Here is a 23,116-nt window from a genome sequence, read left to right as displayed (position 1 = left end):
TTTGATATCTTGTCAATCATAACTAGATCTTCTTCTTCTTGGTTTTCTTTTTCCTGCCAAAATGGATAGATCTTGGTTAATATGCATGGGTAAGCTTAAAAATATATGCAATCCTAAACAAATGATCCTAAATCATGTTTTATACATGCAAAGGGTTTAAATATAAAGTTAGCTTTTGAAGGGTCCATTTTTTAGATATTGTTTAGCCTTTTTTATATCAGATTCAAATATGTCGTGTTTTCTAAAAATTGCTCCAGGTTCTAGCTCCATTTTAGGTTAAACTCAATAGCAGTTCAACAATCCAATCCAATCAACTAAGTCAACCATGAAAATGAATTTTTGATCCAAACGGAGCAAATATCAAGTTTGGTTACAGTCCAATCGCACCAACAATCTAATCTGATCTAATTCTTAAAACATCGATTGATAGTCTCTAGTCCTCAATGGAATTGAGATGGAGGATATTGGAGTGGTACCAGTTCATTAAAAGCACTTTGAATTGTTAACTAATAGTCAAATAGCTTTAACTAATTATAATTTATTATCTAACATCGATTGGTTGGTCCACTAATTGAAAAAGAACTTGCCCCCTTTTCCTAACAAAAGCATTTCCAAGACTTACTATATATAGAGTAATATAAGGCCTTCTTCATTGCAATATGTATTCCCTCAAATTCTATAAATAAATCATTTAAAAAAATGATTGCCTTTTTATAAGTCATTTTACATGATTAAAAATATGAAATATATTAATTACTTTCTTCTAAATTTACCCGTTCACAATTTTCTGTGAGTAGGGTATAATGTTACATATGAAAGAGAAAACGTTTATAAAGATAATAGATTTAATAAGAATATATTAAAAATATAATTTTTATTTTAAATAATATCAATGATTTGATTATCTTTGTTAGTTAAAAGTGATTTATATACAAAATTAGAGAGAATAGGTGATTTGTAACTAGAAATATCTGTAAGCACTTTTTGCATTATGGTGCTCGCCTTGTGCTCATCATATGATGGATTTTCTTATCAACCCTAATAGCCCTTTATAAGTTAATACATATAATTTATTTGATCTCTTTATCATATCTTTTTTCTTTTAGCAAATCTCTTTAACTTCTGTCACACAAGAAAGAGACTCACATTGGCCCGATACTTTCCCATGAAATTCTTAAGATTCGATTTATTTTAGAAAAGATGTCAAAGAGGTTTCAAAAATATCAATTAATTTAAGTTAAGTTTCAAATGTTAAATTTTAAAAATTTACAACTTAATCTTTCAATTTTATAACTGTATTATGATAAATTTATAATTTAGTTTTAAAAATTTAATATGATTGAAGAATAAAAAAAATTTATTTTTCCCATTAAAATTTAAAATATAATTTATAAATTTAACACAATAAAATTAAAAATTTAAGTTATAAATTTCTAAAATTTAACATTTAAAAATTAACTTAAATTAAATAATTTTTTTGAACCTCTCCATCACTTCCCCTTGAATTTATTATCCACGTGAAGGCATGCGGCCTCTGCAAAAAAGATCGGATTGGCAGTTGGGGTCATCGGCGATAATGGTTGATGAGCTCACAATTTTTAAAATGTGGTCACATATATTGAACCTTTATTTTTATCATAAAAAAGAGGTAAAAAAATTTCAATCATTTATAAAACGTTAAGGCTCATTTTTTTTCTAAATTATTTACGAAACAGCATTTAATATTTTAAATTATTTATCGCAACAATTAACTAAATAAAATAGATCGATCTTAACATTGCCCTGCAGTTCAAAATTCATGGTCAACTAAAGAGTGGGACCCACTTTTCTAGCGCATGTGGCGGTGAGTCAGATCCCTTCTGGCTTTCATCTTGTCTCCTGCAATGACACGTCCACCATCTGAACAGTATCAGCATTCTCACGCCCTTTTGGCGTCACCATACCATCGTCCAACCACCTGTCTTGTCTTCTATTTTCTTTTTTTAGGCAAACGGGCAAAAATATCAACTAAATGCTCGAGAAAGTGAGCATTTAATAATTAAAAGTGAAAAAAAGGATTAAAAATATATATAACATTATTAAAATTGGTTCAAAAATAATAATCAAATCATTAATTTATTCTAACATTCATTAGTTTTTTGTTTTAAATATTAATTGTGCTTGTCATTTATCAATGTTTGCTTATATGGATTAAAAAAGGACAAAAATATAACCTAAAGTAAAAAAAAAATCCATAATATTACTTTAAAAGGTGAAATATTGACCAATTCATCAAATTCCTTAAATATTGATCGTTTGGTTGACACACATATGCAAGTGGAATTTTCCAAGTGAAAAGTATTCATTAATATGGACAAAAATTATTCTCAAGTAGAATTCTATGAAAATTGATCAATCATCATATAAATATCATGTGAGAAAATGTCATTTTAATTAAAAGATTTCAAACCTCATTGTGAACGAAATCACTTAAGGTTGTGCTCATGTTCTTAAGGAAAGTAGCATAGGAGATATGTGTAGTTATGAAGACATTATGAGCAAAGACAACTTCTTTTATGAAGTGCTTACGTTCTTTGCAATGAGCCACAAACCCTTCATTCTCAATCTTTGATTGTATGCAACCTATCTCATAACGTTCGATCTTAGGTTTTATAGACAAAAAAAAAAAGAATGAAAAGGGAGGGAAAAAAAAGGGTGGGATATGTGGTAATAGAAAGAAATTATGTAACATGAATTTTGAGAGAATATTTGCTATTACACATATTAAAGCAACGTTATGGATATTCCTACCTTTTTTTCACTTTACGTTACTAAATGCTCTTGGTTGACAATTTTATAAATATTTTTTTCCCTTTTTTAGTCCATGTCAACATACATTAACAAGTGACAAGCACAATAAACAACACAACTAGTATTTAATACTAGAAACTAATGGACGTTAGGGCAAATTAATAGTTTAATCATTTTTGTATTAACTTTGGTAACATTATAGATATTTTTTGCCCTTTTTCTCACTTTAAGTCATTGGATGCTCTTAACTACCACTTGGTGGGTATTTTTTACCATTTGCCTTTTTTTCTAACTTCCCCTACTCTCACTTCTCTTCACACTACAAGTTACCCTCCTCACTATCTTCATATCTAACCATGATGGATGGAGTTTAGTTAAAAAATATGGACGGTCCATGTTTATAAATTTTATTTTTATATTTTTATTTTATATTTATTATAAAAAACTATAAAAATTTAAAAATTTACTTTAAAATTAATATGAATAATGTATGTTTAATCTAGAAGGTTTAATTTAATATTAATTTTTTAATAATTTTTATAAATTAATTATTCAAATATATTTTGGACAATTTGAGTTTAATATTAATTTTTTTAAAATTTTTTATTTTAGTAAATATAATATTGAAAATAAAAATAAAGATAATTTTTAAACTGACAGTTTAAAAATTTTAAGAAATATTTACAATTTAAAATTTTTAAAATTTGTACTATTTAAAGTACAAAGGCAATTTATAAAAATTTAAAAAAATTAATGTTAAATTTGACTATTTAGATTAAATTTATATTATTTAGGTTGATGATAACGTAAATTTATTAATAAATATAAAATAAAATTGATAAATTTGTTTTGCAAGTCTACTCTCTGTTTTGCAAACAGGGCACTGGCTTAGAGTCAGACTCACGTTCGTGGCTCTTGTCTTGTTCAGAGTCCCTCCCATAGTCACTCCCACATCTCAACCCAATGTTCATATATGTCCCGTGCTTAGATTCCAACATTAACATCAGATTTATTATTATTTAAAAAAAAACCAAGATTTCTACCTCACGGATTAGATTTGTGCCTTTGGATTTATTCACTTCTAGACTGCGAGAGACGCATGCCCGTAGGAATCTGTCAAGAGAGAGTTTTTCTCTCTCTCACGTGGAATATGTTTTTGTTTTGTTCCAGACCAATAGTTTTTTTCCCCCTTGGAATGCACTAAAAGTTACATTTCATCAAAGATTTTAAGGGAAATTGTATTAAAGGATTTCTAAAATTTCTTGATTATCATCCTAATAGCAGAATTTATGAGAATTTTTGAAGAACTTAACTTTTATTGGAATGAAAAATTATTCAAAGATAATGTCTACTCGAACTCGATAGAGGCTCTATCTATTATTAGTAACAACTGCCCTTAGAGTTACCTTTTATCTGACATTATCAAGAATGTCAAAGGTCTCACTATGAGAAATTGGGTGGTCAACTTTGACTGTATCTATAGAGAGAAGAAAATAGATGCGTTGATCTCTTAACCTTAAACATGATTAGATTGTACTTTTCTTACACAGTTTTCCGTCGCCTTGTATTAAAAAAATAGACATTTCAACTGTCAAACAAATTCCTCCATTTAAAAATATAAGACATCTTTTGAAAAGTTGAATATTCAAAAATATAAAGTATTTTTAATATTTTAAGATGTAGTCATTGCTTTTTCTTTTTTCAAAATTACTTTTATTGAATAAATTATTTTATATTTATTTTAAGATGAAACACCATTAACTAGAGGTAAATATGAAAAGATAAAATTAGTTTGAAGACAATGAACTACTTTATTGAGAATGAGATTTAATTGAAAATGCCTTATATTTTTTAACGAGTGGAAGTATTGGATATCTATTTCTCAAGGAAAATGACAGTTAAATTCCAAAAAAGAAAATTAATGATAATTAATTTTTCAATATTTTTTTTAGAAAATCAATTATAAATATCGATTCAAACAGTTGCAAATTTAAAAATTTTAATTACAAATATAATATTTAAATTCTGAACATAACAATTAGTTTACAATTCAAATTTTTGTATATAATTGTTTGAATTGATATATACAATTTATTTTACAAACAATTTTATTAGGGGTTTAACTGTCATTAATTTATTTTTTTAAAATTTTATTGTCATTTTCCCTATTTCTTATTGCCGGATGGTCAAGAAATTAACAGCCATAAGTCTTCATTCATTGTCAGTCCTAATACTCCCACTGAGTTTAAAACATAATGGACTACTCATCTTGGAATTCCTCTCTCAGACAAATTGAGAAAATTCTTAGGGACTTGAATTGATTCAGGTCATAACAAATCTGCCATCTATAGGCATATCGCTAAGGCTATTGAAAAGCAATTGGCTTCCTAGAAAACTAATGTTCTTTTCCAAGCATCAAGATTAGCACTCATTAAATCTGTTCTCTCAGCAGCTAATATCTATAAATTGTCTTGAATTAAGTTGCCAATGTCACTCTATAGTAAAATTGATGCAAAACATGTGGATTTCTTTTTGGGTTGTTCAAATGGGAGAAAGAAGATGCACTTGATCCAAACCAAAAAAAGAAAAGCTATTCTCCCCTTCAAAATGTGCCTAATTTAGGGTTGCGATCAATCCATTTGGTAAACAAAGCTTTACTTGCTAAATAGATTTGAAGATTATTGGAAGCTTATGAAGGTACTCTGATAGCTTCAATTGTAGGAAGATTAAGGCCTCATTTGGTAGCTTGGAATTATAGAGAAAGAAATGGAATTAGACATGAAATCTATTAACACGTGTGTTTGGTATGCAATAATTATGATTCTTTGAAATCTGGATTCAAGAAAATTTGGCAAAATCCAATTCCATCACATGTATCATGAAATTCGATTTCACGGTTCCCTTTCTCCAGTTTGCCCCTTCTCCCTCCTCCATGATTTCCTTCTTCCTCCTCCACGAACCATCTCCTTCTCAATGCAGAAACATCACTCTTTTTCCTTGCCTTCATCTCCTTCCTTTAGCGACAGATGGTTTCTTCCTCTTCCAATATCACCGACAACTATGTATTCCCTTTCATTATGTCGATCACCACTACTCGCTCAAGAGGACAACCACAATCCACTGCTAACCCCAAGAAGAAAGGCCTAAAATCTCCGTTGAGCTTCTTAGTTCACACCTTTGTTTAACAAGTCAATCATGATGCAGAGATGGAATAGAGGATGGGGGCAGCAGGTGCACTATCAAATAGGAACGAGTAGAGAGAGAAAGTTGAGAAGAAGAGAAAAGGAAGGGGCTCATGGTGTCATGGCATGAACATTCATCATGCATTCTTATCAATAATGAAGGACCCATCATCATTCGTGCATTCTTGCCGTCGATAAAGTGCCCATCACCTCTCTCTCTCTCTCTCTCTCTCTCTCTGTGAGCGCTCTTGGTCTGGCGATGACGATGAAGAACTGAGCTGTAGTGGATGGTGCAACAGTCATCACTGCCACCTACTCGAAAGACATCATCATCTACATCGATCTCCTCCTCTCTTCTTCTTTGGTCTTCATCTTCTTATTCAATCAAGTGTCACCGGAGAAGAAGAAGAAAGCAGTGACGATGAACCATGAGAAGGCAGCGACAGACTGTAGGAGGGGGTCCTTGCCGGAGAAGAAGAAGAAGAAGAAAGGGAGGGGGTCCTTGCCGGCGCATTGACGAACGGTGGTGAGGATGCTCGTCAGATGAGGAGGAGGAAGAGGCAATGACATGATGCAGAAGGAGAGGAATAGGACTTTTGGGCTGATGGAGATAATTTTTTTTAATTTTAAAAAGGGCACTTTAATCTTTTCTTATTTTAAGTACTTATATTTTATTAAAATTATATCAAGATTCTATCATCATTCCAAACACACTTTTAAATTCAATTCTATTTCAATTTCAATTCTGATTCCGATTCCAACTTTGATTTCGATTCCATCAAAAACTCTTCCATTATACCAAATATGGCCTTAGGTTATTTTTGCCTCTCAACCTTACTTGAAGGATCACTAAACACTTTAAACTCAACTAAGAGTCAATTTTATCTCTTAACATCAAAAATTCTCTCTTTCATCACTCTAACATTAAAAATACTTGATGTTTGTTAGTCATCAATGGGTCTTAAAAATTTTAATATTTTTATTTGATTAAACGTCATTTTTTTCCCTCAATTTTTATTCGAAAAATCAGTAAACACTCTCAATTCAAATATTTTATAATAAAAATATTACAAAAATGTAATGTAGGTCCCATTAATGATCAATTAACAATTAGAAAACAGCAGAGTGATAAAGAAAAAAATTTTTAAAATTAAGGGACAAAATTGAGTTATAATTAAGTTTAAGATTTTCAATATTCTTTCAAGTAAAGTTAAAAAGCAAAAATAATCCTTAATCCATTCTAAAAAGGAAATAGTTGATCTTAACATACCTTCGGTTATAAGGATATACAATACATCTTGGATTTGGAAGAGCATTCTTAGTCGTGCTTCAACTATACCTAATCAACTAAGATGAAAAGTTAGCTTTTCACTTAATACCCATTAATAGCCCCTTTTGGATGCTTGTGCATGAAAGTTTTAGACCTCTTAATTCACTCCACAAATCCTTAGGGCTTGTGTTTGGTTTTTCAAAAAATAATTTTTTATTTTTTTAAAACAAAAAAAAATAAAAAGATTTGTTGACAAATTTTTTTTAATCTAATTATTTTAAAAATTATTCTCATTTTTGTCTTCAAAAAAAATAGAAACACGTTAAAAAAATTTTATTTTATTTTTATTGTTTTCAATATATATAATTATTAAAATATAAAATTACCTTAACCAATAATTATCATAAATCATTACGATTAACTGTTTGTGTCCATCACCGTCGGCCGATTTTTTAATTCTAAATTTTTTTAAAGTAACACAACTAAACATATTTTCTTTTTATTTTGTTTTGAAAAATAATTTTAAAAACTGTATTGTAGAACAATTTTTAAAACCAAAAAACGAGAATAAAAACCAAAATCACCCTTAGTTTCGTTATACTTGAAATACTGAACTCCTCTCATCAATTTCCCCCATCCACAGCTTCTACTTATCTTTTTTACTCATGCATCTTATTTTGGTTATGATGATAGGCCATTTTGGCATGGTAATCTTTCTTATTGGCACTCTTTACATAATTTTCACTGAGAGGATCTTTGGAAACAGAAGCCTCCATACAAATACCTCTTATATAGAAGTTGCTCAATGATGTTATTCCATCATGTGACATTCTCCATAAACACCACTTGTCTTCACAAGTCAAATGTGTTTTTGGATGCCAATAGGAGGAATCTTTGCCTCATCTTTTTGCTTTATGTCATTATTCTTGATCTATTTGGTTTGGAACAATTTCTCTTAAATCAGAGGATTTTGTTGCAGATTATGGAACTCTTTGAAAACTTAAGGATTTGCTTGGATTACTTCTTAAATCCAATCATGAGGATATGCTTATAAGTGTCATCATTGTCATTAATCTAATTTGCAAGAAGATAAATATATCAATAATCAAGAAAGGATATCACATTACTGTTATAAAGGAATTTCAACATTTATGTAATTGGCATGATCTAATGTGCTATACAAGAGCATATTCAGCGCTCATCAAGGTTGATGAACACTTAATATGGACCCCTTAGATGATCCAGATTTAAATACTTTTTTAAAATAAAAAATTTATAAAATTTAATAAATCTATTAATTAACAACATGTTTAGTTCATATTTAATTAAGTTGGTCCAAATTTAATATTAATTTTTTATCATTTTTATAAATTGATCATACAAATTTACTCTAGACTCTTTTGAATTTGACAATGTAATAAATTAAAATTTTGAATTTGAACATTACAAGGTAAATATGTATGGTCAAATTATAAAAAGTATAAAAAAATTAATATTGAATTTGGACTAATCTGATTAAATCTGGATGATACATATTGGTAAGTAATAGATTTATTCAAAATTTTATAAATTTTTATTAAAAAAATTTTAAAAAAAAGTACTTAAATATGGATTGTCTAGGCCCCTCATGAGCACGGAATTTGCTCCTTGTGCTATACCTCAACATAGAAACCCTCTCCTGGGTCTATTCCAAACCTTGTCTTGTATGATATTGAAAGAATTACTCTAAGGTCCTACAAATGTGTTGTCATTTTCTTAAGTTTAGTTGTCAATAAATCTGAGAATAATCAATTGTGTTAAGTGTATCTTTCAAAAAAAAATTGTGTTAAGTATAACTTGTACGTTCCATGTAATAAGTCTTTAAATTGATTGTGCATTTTCTTCAGTAAAATTAAGAAGAAACTCCCCACAAAAATTCACACGTCTCTAATGGCAAATGCTCAAGTCCCACAAACCATCATCTGGTACAAGCGAAAGGGCAACAACTAAGCTTTCTTTGCAAATGATTGTCTTCAATCTTTGCTTCACTGTATCATCATTTTCTCAACTGAAAATGAGTTCTTCCAGTAGAATTATGCATTCATCTCGTATTCAATCATCAATATCTTATATTTCTTGTTTAATTTCTGGTTCCTCCTCCCCGACCTCTTAACACCTGGCTCCTACACAGGTTTTTAGTTTTTTATTTATTATTTGTATTTCGTTCTCTCTTTAATATAATCTGCCTTTTAAGTTAAAAATAATTGCTTTTCGATCTTCCCACCCCATTGGTTAAAAATGACGAGTACTTTTTGTAGCTTTGCTTTTTTGGGGAACCGAAATGTCACTCTTTCTGCATCTGTCTTTTCACCTTTTTTGGGAATACGCAGAAGGGCATTTCCCGACGTCAACAATGCACAAAACGTGAGTGACATTTAAAATTAAACAGTGACATTTAATGGGGGCCATAGTTTGAACCAAGCCTCATTTACCAATTCAAATAAATTCAAAAAATTTTAAAATTAAACTTAAAAATTTAAAAGATTTTTTTTATTCTAAATTATTCAGACAACCCAAATATATTTAAAAATATTCAAGCCAAACCTAATTCCAAATGAACTTAACCCAAATACCTTGAATTCCTTTTTATTATTTATAAAATAATGTAAAAATAAGATAAAAATAAAAATATTAACTTTTTAAATAAAAATTCAAAATATTTAAAAATAAAAAAACAAATTAAAATAATATTTTATGATCCGAATATTTGGGCCCGAAGAGTTAGAATTTTTTTTCGGTATAAAACATCCAATATCTTCGAATATCTGGGTTTATTACCCGCCCCAAACTAATCTGGACCCCCCACGAGGAGACCTTACGGTGGTAGCGAGGTATCGATGGGACAACCTCTTTGAGGTTGCGTTAATTATCGCGTCTATCACTTCTCAGGGTTCAAACCCTCACCCTGAGGAATGCTAGTAGTAACCCTTGCCAACTCTACCAAGCACATTGAACTTAACTATATAAACTTTTTTTTTTATGTTAAAATATTTTAAACCCAATCTAAATAAACCTAACCCAAATTCAACCCAACGTGAATAAACTCAATCCAAAACTAATATGAAAGACCAAGTTAAATTCAACCCTAATTAGCAGCTCTAATATTGGCTATTATTAAAGACCAAGTTGATGTTTTAGAATGTGACTTCTATAACCGAACTAGTAAGGAGTGCCCACTAAAAAGGTAGGAAACGTTATATCATAATTACTTTCATTCTCTTTTTTCCCTATTTGCATGTAATTAAGTACTTGTGTACATATATACAAAAAAATTCCATTGTCCCCCGTTGATAGACATTTATAAATTATAACACTAGCACACGTTTAGGAATTGCCTAATAACGTAAAACACTAACAGTGTAAGAGCTCTAGTCAAAAGGATCAATGCGAAGATCATGTTCACTTGCCATAGCCATTCCAGTGCACAGACATGTTGGACACATAACCTGCCATCGAAATTTAGCACCACAGTTATCAATCAAATCAATTAGAAATTTTATCCCACTGAGTGGGTTCGGTTATATGGATTACACAAGACTGCAGTTATCAATTGACTCCACAACTACAACATGGATGGCAAATTCCTGCACAAAGAGACACCAATTTGGATATGCATATGGCATATAGACACAACTAAGATAAGAGAACATAATAAATTTCAAAAATTTAAGACACTGATGGCAACCGGGTCAAGTAAATGAGACTCGATTTCCCTTAAATGAAATCGAGGGCTTGAACTTTGTGAATAAAAAACTTATACTGGGAGAATTAGATCAAATTGAGCAAATAATACTTGAATGTAACAAAATAATACCATATATTAGATAATTGTATAAAATATTTTTTAGGATATAAGCTAGAGAGTATATATTTAAGTGAAAATTTTAAATAAGGACCAAACTTACATACTAATGGGTCCCAAAAAATTCTGAAACTTTAGTTCAGCCCAAGAGAATAAAAATAAAAATAATTTCAACTGTGAAAAAATAAAATGCCTTTTACTTGTTATACATAATCACTAATTGTTAATTTTCTCATTTCACTTATTAATTTACTAATATAAGTTGCAAATTACATTCGCTTGTTGCATTAGTAATATTGCACAACAAGTAAAGGGTACTTTAGTCTTTTCAAAATTGAAATTATTTTCACTTTTATCCATCTAGACTAAACTAAAATTTCAAAATTTTTTAGGACCCACTGATACTTAAGTCACATCCCTAGTCCTTATTTAAAATTCTCCCCATATTTAAGTTGCAAAAAGAGTATATTATTAAGTACACCATAAATCTCCCTACTGTATCAAGCAAGGAAAAAAAAAAGGAAGAATGACAAATAAGGATCCTTAAAAATATCAATGACCTTTTACAACTGAAACTCCAGGAACTTATAACTCAAAGGTCTTTATTTTACATTAATTTCCTTACAGGGTCTTCACTTGTCATTCTCCCAAGAAAAAATTTCAATAGCATGATCTAGACACTTTAGAGAGGTCAGCAGATCACTTGGAATCAAACTTCGATAGCAAAACAAGATTTGGCCAAAAAAAAATAGCAAAACAAGACAGAATGGAGACCCACATGATATGTTTTTTTTCTTTTCTTTTTTTTTTTTCCTTTTTGAAAAAAACCTTGGGTCCCCATACTTTTTTTTAACGTTATAAATCCCTACACTTTTATTTTTTAGTGCTTTAGATCCTTCCATAAGAGATGTTATAGGGACCTAAAACACTATAAAAAACAAAAGTGTAAAGACCTACAATATTGAAAAAAAGCATAGTGATCTATTACAAAACTCAAGTCACGTGCAAGACATAAAGTTTTTTTTTTTCTTTTATTTTTTGGGTAAGACATAGGGCCAAAGCCCAAAACCATGACATGCCTTCTTTATTAGTGTGTCGGTTACAAAATCTTCTATCTCATTCTTCAGATATAGAATGTCATTAAAGGAAGAAGGAAATTTGCGTCTGAAAATTGAGGAAATTTGCAATCATATATATTTAGTAACGAAATAAAAGAAAATAAAGTAAGTAGTTCGAGGTGACAAACCTTGCCAGATCCAGAACAGTTAGAACATCTCTCAGTTTTTGGAGGTGATAAAGGCTGATCTCTGCCGTTGACTGTGCTTAACGGTTCAATCAGAACAAGTGAGCCGGTGCTTGAACAGCGAGCACACGCAAGATATCCTGACAAAAAGAAATTTACAATAGATGCGTCAACCTTCTCTGCAGTTAATTTCTCAATGCATCAAGGCGTCATTAATATCTCCGTTGTACTAGACATTGAAACATTACTAAAATCTCCACTTAACTGGTCACATAACAACCCAAACCATGAATAATCAAGGGATAATCAACAAATTATTTCAAGACTACAAGCATCAACGTTTAACAAGAAATTCAGATGAGAGAATTCTATGGAAAATCCTAAGAATCTAAAGTAATAAAAAATGTAGATATGTTGCAGTTTGAAGCAACAGATAGGGGATGACTCAGCATAGGTGGAGTCAACAATTTTGAGAAGCGCTCAAAAACACAAGTCAGAAGGTTAACTCATTGATAGCTACATCAGGAGAAACCCTGAATTGGAGCCAGAATCCTACCAATCTTTGACATTCAAAAAATGGTGTGAATGTTGAATTCCAGCTGATCACGAAGTCCATCACAGATCAATGCAATTCAGTTGCGATAAATACAGTCTTACCATTTTTTTGTAAATATGATCAAACAGAAAATTGAAAGGTAAGTAGGAAACATGAAAAGTCGTTGAGGTTAAAATATAGAAGCCATTGAATCTGACTGGAAGAGTGTTCAAGGCGTTAAAAAAGTCTTTCCCAACTATCGAGTATAACAGGATCCTAATATTCATAGATCAGAAATAAGGAATCCCCCATAATTTGATACTATGATTTTTACTTTCCCCTTTTACTTGCAAAAGCAAAAGAGTCATCACCTTCTAAATAAGATATAGGAGTAAATGTACATTAAGAAGAGACGGTGGTTAATGAAAGAGTGACAAAATCATTACAGTCCATTATTAAAAAATTCAATTCCGAAAATGCAGACAATAGGCTAGAGTTTTAAATTCGATGTCATACCAGTACCAAGGCAGTACTTGCATCTCTTTTGCTCCTGCTGCTTAACATTGTTGATCTCAACAACCATTAATGCTGAAATCACCCCAACTGCCCCACCCGAGAATGATGCCACAATGGGATCAACCTGACTATGATTTACAAGAAACTTTAATTAACATATATTAACATAGGATGAAAAAACCAATAAAATCCAAAGAAAAAGAAAGTGGTCAGTGATGGACTGGTACTATTCAAAGATCGAGATAAAAGCAAATCAGATGTAGCTTCTGCGTGCCACAAGGTAGACAAAGACGGTAACTTTATCTTTTAAGATATCTAGTTTTTTTTTTTTTGTCTTTGAAATTTTATTCAAAAGCGCAGGGTATTAAGATGGATCACATATAAGTCTCATTAGTGACTGATCCGTTCTGATTTATCAGGCTATAAGTCTCCTTTGACTTTGATGGAGAACCACAAACCAAAGAAGATCATCGTGGCTTCCTGCCTGATGTTCTGAAGATCATGAGCAAGAACTGAAGTTGTACAACAACAACAACAACAACAACAAGCCTTTATCCCACTAGGTGGGGTCGGCTACATGGATTGCAAGACGCCATTGTGCTCTATCATTTATTAAGCTTTTAGAAATATTATTAATTAAGAGATCACGTTCAACAACTTCCAGAGTGTTCTCTTAGGCCTTCCTCTACCTCTCTTAATCGGACGCAAGAACTGAAGTTGTAATTCAGAAAAATTTCGTCTAAATGTGCCTCATTTCAAAACAGGAAGACTTCAAGCTACCAGCAAGTTCAACTCTGAAAAGGAGATGGATTCAAGCTTGGATTAATTTAATTGGAACATGCTCAGATCAGAGGGGTTTTATCGCTAAACAATTGTCCAGCGGCTGGCTGAAGGGCATTGTTATATGTACGAGACAATATTCAAAGAAAGGAAAGAACTGAAGGCCAAAACTAACTGTGTGCTTACTCATTCTGTTTCAGTTTGCCATAAATTGTTGTTCAACTTAGTTTCTAGGTTAACCCCAATTACAGAGCAATCAAACCTAGAGCATACTTCTAATCCCCGAGAAATACAAGGGCCCACCTCTTTATTTCTTTTTGTGACACTCCCGAAGCTTCAGAGAGTGTCGGTAAATATACTGCAAATTATCAATTGTAAAACCTTCATTAATAATAATTTGGGTTAGCAGGGGAAAACTTACCAATGTAGGAGAGTGAGTGAAAATTTTCAAATGTTCCGCCTCTCAAGAGCAGTCGAAAAAACTAATTGGTTGTGAAGTGCATATATCTTGATTTGCCATGAGATTGGGTGTAGGTCTTATAGGCTGAAGCTGAACCAAGATAAACCAATGTCTCCTCTATTTTCCTTAACTCGCATTTTTGCTTGCATCATAATCATTACCTCAGCACTGAAAATTGCCGCTGTTTAACTTGTCCTAGTTTCACTGTATATTAGTGATTCAAGATTCAAGTAGTGTTAACTAGAATGTTGCTGCTGTTTGTGTCCTTGTCTTGATGTGTGTCAATGAGTAAAGCCCGAAAGCGTTGACAAGTAATAACTTCAACGATTAAGCGGTGGCAATTAAAAGGTGAAAAGTGAGAAATTTTCAAGAGAAATCTCTTGGCCGAAGGAATTTGAGAGTGTTGAGGAAGTGCTAACATCTTGTGGGAAGATTTGGCTGTGAAGATAAGGAAGATTGCAAAAGAATTTTTGGAAAAATCAAGAGGATTTGGTCCAGAGATAAGGAGTCTTGATAGTGGAATGATAGCGTACAAGAAAAATAAAGTATGAGAAGGAGTGTTTTAAAGCCACCCATTTGTGCAATGATGATGAAAATTGAAAAAGGGATCGTATGACTAAAAGGAAAACTAAGAAGGCTAGTGAGTGAAGCTCATTTAAATCTTTCGAAAAGTTTTACAATAATCTTGGGACAAAAGATGGAGAACGAAAAATTTATAAAATTGCTAAGAGTAAGGAAAGAAAAACAAGAGATTTGAAACAAGTATATAAAGGATGAAAAGAGAAATGTTTTGGTCATAGATAGTGATATTAAAGACAATGAAAAACATACTTTTTTAAACTTTTCAATGATGGCAGGGGTTTGTCAATTAATTTGAAAGATTTAATAACTCCTGAAAGAAAGCAAAATTTGTCTTTTTATTGAAAAATACAAGCTTGCAAAATAATGGAAACTCTTAAGAAAATGGCAAATGGTAGAGCCCATGGACCTGATGATATCTCTATTGAAATGTGAAAATGTTTGGGTGAAGGGGTGTGGTGGTTGACTAAATTATTTAATGAGATCTTACAATCCAAGAGAATGCTTGACAATTGGAGGAGGAGCACCTTAGTTCCTATTTACAAAAATAAAGAAGATATTTAGAATTGTGCTCACTATAGAAGGATTAAACTTATGAGTCATATTATGAAGTTATGGAAAAGAATAATTGAGCATAGGGTGAGATTGGAAACTAGTATTTCTGAGAATCAGTTCAGCTTCACGCCAGGAAGAGACTATAGAAGTGATTTACCTACCAAGGAGATTAATGAAAAAGTATCGATGCAAAGGTAAAAACCTACATATAGTTTTCGTTGACTTGAAAAAAGTCTATGACCGTGTACCAAGAGAAGTACTTTGGAAGACATTGGAAAAGAAGGATGTCCGGATTGCCTATATTCGAGCTATACAAGACATGTATGAGGGGTAAAACTAATATAAAAACATCTGGCGGCGAAACAAAAGACTTTCTTGCAAAGATTAAATTGCATTAGGGATCATCTTTGAGCCCTTATTTGTTTGATCTTGTCTTAGATGCTTTAACTGAACATATTCAAGAGGAAATCTCTAAACTCATGCTTTTTCATGAATGATATAGTTCTTATTACGGAGATAAGAGAAGAAATTAATTGTAAACTTGAGTTATGGAAAGGAAGTTGGAGTCAAAAGGTTTTCACCTGAGTAAAAAAACGGAATATTTTATTATAATTTTGATAACAGGTCAGTGAGTAGTAATTTGAAAATAAAATTGGGTGATCAGATCATACCTCAAGTGGAAAAATTTAGATATTTAGGAGTAGTTATTCAACATAATAGGAAAAATTGATGAGATGTTGCGCATAAGATATAAGTTAGGTGGTTTAATTGGAGAAAAGCTAAAGGAGTTATCTACGATCATAAGGTACCTAATATACTTAAAGGAAAAATTTTATCGAACTGCTATAAGATCAGCAATATTATATGGTAGTGAATGTTAGGTTTTAACAAGACAACAAGAGCATAAATTGGAGTAACAAAGATGAGAATATTGACATGGATGTACAGACATACACGTAAAGACAAAATTTGAAATGAGAGAATATGGGAAAAATTGGGGCGTCACACCTATTGAAGAAAAATGATAGATAATCATTTGAAGTGATTTGGACATGTATAAAGAAGACCACGGAAGGCACCTATGAGGAAAGTGAAATAAATGACTTTGAGCCCTGTTAAGAAGGGTAAAGGAAGGCCAAAGAGAGCACTTTTGGAAGTTATTGAGCAAGACCTTTTAATTAACAATATTTCTAAAAGTTTAATAAATGATACAGCACAATGACGTCATATAATCTATGTAGCCGACCCCACTATGTGGGATAAGGCTTGTTGTTGGTGGTAGTGTTGTTGGTGTTTGTATCATTGTCTTCTTCCATCCAAAGCAATAAAATTGCTTATTGCAGTTGATAGCCCGTGTATTGATATTTCAAAGCGGTTAAGTTCTGTTTCTGCCTTCAGATCCTCTTCATTCACAAAGTGAAAGGTTTGTGAATGGAGAAGGTTCATTCAAAGGAAAATAGACATAACAAAATGTGATTGTGATTTGTGCATGGGGCCCAAATCTCACAATTAGGTATGAGGTGTGATACTCTCTCTCCCCCTCTCTGTACACCCTCTCCATTTAATTTTGTGAATGGAGAGGACCTAAGCCAAGTTGTAGCTTGCAAAAATTCTGCATACAACTGGTCACACCCACCCCCGGGGGTTCTTTTCTTGGGTGTAATTATCAGATTTCATGCAAAAAAGTGCAATCATGAGAGAAATTATCGCATTGCATCTTTAATGAGAAGCACAAAGAAAATAAGGGGCACACTATATAACAGGAAATGCACAGTACTTCAACTGCATAGGAAGATGCATGCTACGGGATCTCCTTGACCTATTTACATGGTAATAAATTCTTTCATGCACAACATGATAATTATAAGATATAAAAAAAACCTGAAGAAATAAGTATCTAAGCATTAGAATAGCAGAATGACCAAGAAAAGGGCATGAATTATCAATGTTGTATGTTAAAACTGACTTCAATCTTTTTAATGAATGAGAAGAATGGAGTAGCATAAGTAAAAGCATGCTTCTTTCACACAGAGTTCAACTCACATTAGATAGGCTCTTTGTGTGTATAGAAGACAGTAATTTCCTTCCAAATGAACTGAAGTGAAGTAGAATATCCATTACACGCACAGAAAAACAATAAATTTGTGTGCACAAATATGAATGAAAGCAGAAAAACTTACAGTGGGAGCGAGGAGGCCACCAAATAGCATCACCCACCAGCAATAAGAGAAAAACAAGTCGCATAGTATTGCTTAAGATTTGATGCACTCTGCTGCAAAAATAATATACAAATTGGTCACCATTTTCCAAGACCAAGGGCTTCATGCTAAACAAGCATATATAGACAAAATCATGGAAACGTTCATTATATAATTAGAATATATTATCACTAATTCCCAGAAGCTTACCAAGGGAGGCAAAAATAGAATGAATAACTGGGCTTCATGCTAAACAAGCATATATAGACAAAATCATGGGAAACGTTCATTATATAATTAGAATATATTATCACTAATTCCCAGAAGCTTACCAAGGGAGGCAAAAATAGAATGAATAACTGTTTACCCAAGACTTTGTGCATCATATCAATCAAGAACATGGAATAAATCACAGGCAACATACATTAAATGATTGAAATTGATATATAGTATCTCTAGCTTCAAGAAGATTACCAAGGGAGGCAAAAAAGGAATAAATGATGGAAAGTTTGGAAGTTCATTCTCTTGCTGTTCTTTCAATCCTAATTCAGCACTTTTAATCCTCTGCTGTATCCTGAGTCTACGAACCTGCACATAATAATGTTGGTTATTGTGTAAAACAAGTTGCCACACATAAGCAAGCATACATGGGAATTTGAATTTTGAGAAGGTTCTTCGTTTCAGATTGAAAAGACCATTAAAAAAACAGTTTATTTTCTTCGAAATATTTAAAGTAAAGGATGATAGAACTATAGCCAGCATGACCAACATCTATCATTGACACAATGAGGAGAAATGACAATCCAACAATCAATAAAATATCTAACTCTAGATTGAGAAGCTACAATCCTGCAATCAATAAAATATCTAACTCTACATCTCTTTTCCCATAATTTTTTGTTTTAAGACTTTTATTTGGAAACCAAGAGCTCAGCCATACCAGCAGCCATACATATGAAAAGTATTCTGCTAATCATTGAACCATCAACCATAAGATGTCAAATTATGTTTATAATAATAAAACTACAATAAGGGCCTATTTTTCAGATAAATAGGTATAGATTTGAATTATATTTCATTATATTTATCAATATTTTATACCAATTTAAGTATTTTTATATATTTTCTCTTATCATTTAACTGTAGGTTAAAGAAGAATTTCTCTATAAAATCTGCTCATATCTCTCTTTCTTTATATTATGCAGGAAAATAATAAACCAAATCAAGGAAAGAAGGGGGAAAAAGAAAAGAAAAGAACGAGATATGCTGGAGGAGAATTGATGAGGGAGAAAGAATTAAAGAAATAAAATAAATAACTCAAATAGCAATCCTAATCAAATCCATTCAAAAGGAAAAATAGAGAAAAATAATATTACAATATTTTAGGACGATTAGGAAATCTTGGGGACAAAATATTATAAATAAGAGTTCCCAGGGCTATTCAAAAGCATCTAATCTTCACCCCACTTGGGGTCAAGGCCCTTGGTGACCAATACTCAACCTTGGGAGCCTTGGAGTCTTCTGAGAGCAATCTGAAGCAGATGAGCAAAATTCATTCTTTCATCTTTTTCTTTATTATTTGGGATTTTGTTCTGTTTCACTTTTAATCTTATGACAGCTAAACTCCCAATTAGGGATAGGATGAAGCCTATTCGGTATTGATTTTTTGGATCTTTTTTAGTACTCTTTGTTTTATTTGAACTTCATGAATATTTTTAATTTTATATTATTTTAAATTATATCTATTTCTCTTATTCTTCATGTTGATTTTATGACTGATCATCATTTAATTAAATCTATAGACAATCTTGATGAACTGGGAGGTAAAGAGAGAACCTATATCTAGAGAAATAGACACAAATAACTATGTTAGGGATAGTTCTAAAAATTTATGGTGACTTAAGACTATAGTTTCTTGGTTTAATTAGTTGTTTGGATATCATGAAAATGAATTAAACACTAACAAAAAAGGGCTAATAATTCAGGAGAATATTAGGACATTTTAGGAATAGTTGTCACTATAATTGCAAAGAGACAACTCAAAAGGTGAAATTTTATAATTCTAGTAGATCAAATTCAATTCCTAACACTCTCTTGCTGGATCAACATTTGTTTATTTTATTCTTAGTTTTTAAAATTGTTATCTCTATTCAACTATCATCCTGTGTTCAGCCTAAATTTAATTCGGTTAGTAAAACTTAGCCTCCTCCTTGAAATATTGGATAATTTACTACTGCGATCTAATACACTTGCAGAGAGCAATCAGTAGACATCTTAGACTAACATACATTTTTGCAATTATGCCATCAGATCAGCCATCCATCCTATCTTCCAAGATCTATATAAATCTCACATGAAACAGTGCCTTCAGAGTGCATGAAATATGATATACATGAAGAAATGCACAGATCTATATAAAACAATAACAAGAACAGTTTAGGTTCAAATGCGCATGCAAGTTTGTTATTACGTTAGGCTAAAATGCATATAACTACCCCTCAACTTTGGTCCTTTTTATATAACACCCCTAACCTTTGAAACTGACCAAAAACTTCCCTAACCTTTTATTTTTGTGCTTAAAACATCCTACTCTTAACAGAACTGTTAAATCACTAACCCCCTTGTAAATTTTTTTTTTTTAATGTTTTCTTTGTCCTATGTTTCATACCAGTTTGGGTTCAAACAAACAACAAAGATGCATATATAGGTTTCTGGCTGGTTCCAGGAGAAAAGAGGAAATATAATGCAGGAGGAGAAATTGAAAAGTTGATTTATACCCTTTATTTATCTTCATAAATGACGTAAATGTGATAAAAGCTCACTAAATTAAATATGATGAGGCAAATTCTTATTCATTTAACAGTTACGTTAATGAAAAAGGCTATCTACATAAAAATAAAATGTTAAGGAGGTTTTAAATCAAATTTTAAATGTTAGGGGTCTTAACTGCATTAAGCTCAAAGTTGAGGGCAGTTCTATGTATTTTAGCCTTACCATTAAATCTCACAGGATTTGGTTGCTTTACGAGTACCCAATATGGGGCTTTTAATACTTGGAAGTTTAGGAATATTCACAGGCAGTATATCCTGTAACATTTCTTCTGTTTTCTTTTGGGGCTGGGGTTTTAATTAATGCATTTTGTTTTTTTAAGGGAGAGCTATAATTTAGGAATTCTTGACCAATTCATTTCCACTATAACTAGTTAGGAAAATTATTCAAACAGAAAAAGTAACCAAGTTAAAAGTGTGGCTAACAGGCTAACCACATATTGAATTGAATTAATTAATAACCTGCAAGTACCCAAGTTAGTTATTACAGCTAAACTGTAGGTTCCATTTACTACATCATGCAAGGATAAATAGGTATGTATAGAACTAAAACAATAAGGTATTTTTTGATGTTTATAGGCAAGAAGAACTGTAAACCTTATGGTTAAGACTTTTATATGGCTTTCACCATGTAATACTGTCCTGCCAAGGGAATGGAAGACTTTGGTAATAGATTACAAACTTTGAATGAAAAGAAAATAAGTAAAACCAGCTTGCCCTCATTTGCCAAGATATCATTATAACATCACTACCACAGTCCGCCACCGCCATTGTCCATGGTCAATGATCGCCACCATCTTTACCACAATTACCAGCCAAACACTGCAAGCACCTCTCCCCTTATACCCGCCACAACTATTGTCATATATCCATTTCCAGTTTGCCACTATTACCACTACCACCACTCCTTACCTATTACTACACACTGATGCAACTAGCATGTAATAGTATAAAGATTGATACAAAAAACATAGTTTTATATAATATTATTCAATTTTGTATCTACCATAATGCCTATACTAATGACAAAATAATCATAGCGGTAATAGTTATAGTTCACCTATGACTATCAATAGAACAGAATCTACCCATTCTTACCTCTTCCATATGCAAGAAAAATCTTGTTCCTCCGACTTCGAATGTTATCCTGAATTTCTTGTAGTTCCATTTTTGCAAAATCTTGTACTGTTTCTGCCCTTCTATGATGCAGAATCTGCAATTGAAAGGGAATCACTTGATTGTGCTCTGAGAAAGAGAATCATAATCACAACAAATTTCAAGTATAGCGGTAGCAGTGAGAAACAACAGCGCTCAACATGATCATCTAACTGAATCAAAAGAACGAACCAAATTCAAATTCCATTTGACCAATCAAACAACGAGTATGGCAAAGTTGCAAACAACAATAAATTAAAGAAGAGCAGCCCCAAGACAAACATAAACCAAACAAACACACTTGACTGCGCCGTGAGAAAGGAATGACTTCGCATTGTTTTTACTTTTAATATTTAGGCGATTCTGCAACAGAAAGAGAAAGAAAGTTTACCCTGCAGCGTTTTCATCAGCTAAATCAGAGTCCATAGATTAGAAACCGCAATCAATTAAACAAATTGCATGCCAATTTGCTGCCAACAATAATTAACGAAAAGCATCCGAAAACAAACATACAAACAGAAAGCCAACTGGAAACACACGTCAATGTTTTTCTAGTTTTCTTCCATAATTATATCCAATCAAATCTGCAACAGAAAGAGATAAAAAGCTTACCCAGCAGCGTTTTTATCGGCCACATCAGAGTCAACAGAAGCTGCAAAAGAAGAGTCCGATTCTAACGCCATGAGTGGGTATCTCGAGCTGAACCTGCCACTTCCATGGAGAAATATCTTGCGAGTGTATGGAGAATCGTACCGATGAAAAGAAACTAAAGAGTAGGAGAGGGCCAGGATTCCGACCCAAACAAAGCATCATCACGAACAAACCTCAGATGAAAAAGGAAAAGGAAGAGAAAATGGAGGCAAGAGTACTATGATGGAAGAAACTAAACTTAATAATATATCTATGGATTTTCATGAATGAAAGCTCCACTTGGCTACTTGTACCGATGAAAGAAACTAAAGAGTAGGAGAGGCCAGGATTCCCGACCCAAACAAAGCATCATCACGAACAAACCTCAGATGAAAAAGGAAAAGGAAGAGAAAATGGAGGCAAGAGTACTATGATGGAAGAAACTAAACTAATAATATATCTATGGATTTTCATGAATGAAAAGCTCTACTTGGCTACTTCTGGCCCTGTTGTGTTGTGATGAAAATGGTTTGCGACGTGGAGGTTGTGAATTG

At 31.9% G+C, this 23,116-nt stretch overlaps 1 protein-coding gene across 1 annotated transcript; it reads right to left on the bottom strand.

Annotated features, from left to right (window-relative positions):
• Positions 1-10,464: 10,464 nt before the first annotated feature.
• Positions 10,465-22,859, bottom strand: LOC129316876 (protein ORANGE-GREEN, chloroplastic). The gene is given in 11 exon segments (XM_054961251.1): positions 10,465-10,727; positions 12,330-12,466; positions 13,378-13,505; positions 17,529-17,552; positions 17,879-17,964; positions 17,967-18,020; positions 18,424-18,537; positions 21,876-21,893; positions 21,895-21,971; positions 21,974-21,990; positions 22,545-22,859. Coding segments are annotated over 11 exon segments (804 nt in total). The 5' UTR covers positions 22,616-22,859; the 3' UTR covers positions 10,465-10,649.
• Positions 22,860-23,116: the final 257 nt, after the last annotated feature.

The sequence above is a fragment of the Prosopis cineraria genome, unplaced genomic scaffold (assembly GCF_029017545.1).
Source record: "Prosopis cineraria cultivar Desert tree isolate PC_DT_omini unplaced genomic scaffold, ASM2901754v1 PC7, whole genome shotgun sequence".
NCBI lineage: Eukaryota > Viridiplantae > Streptophyta > Magnoliopsida > Fabales > Fabaceae > Prosopis > Prosopis cineraria.
The sequence above is the reverse complement of the archived record's forward strand: the minus strand, read 5'-3'. Positions and strand labels throughout refer to the sequence as shown.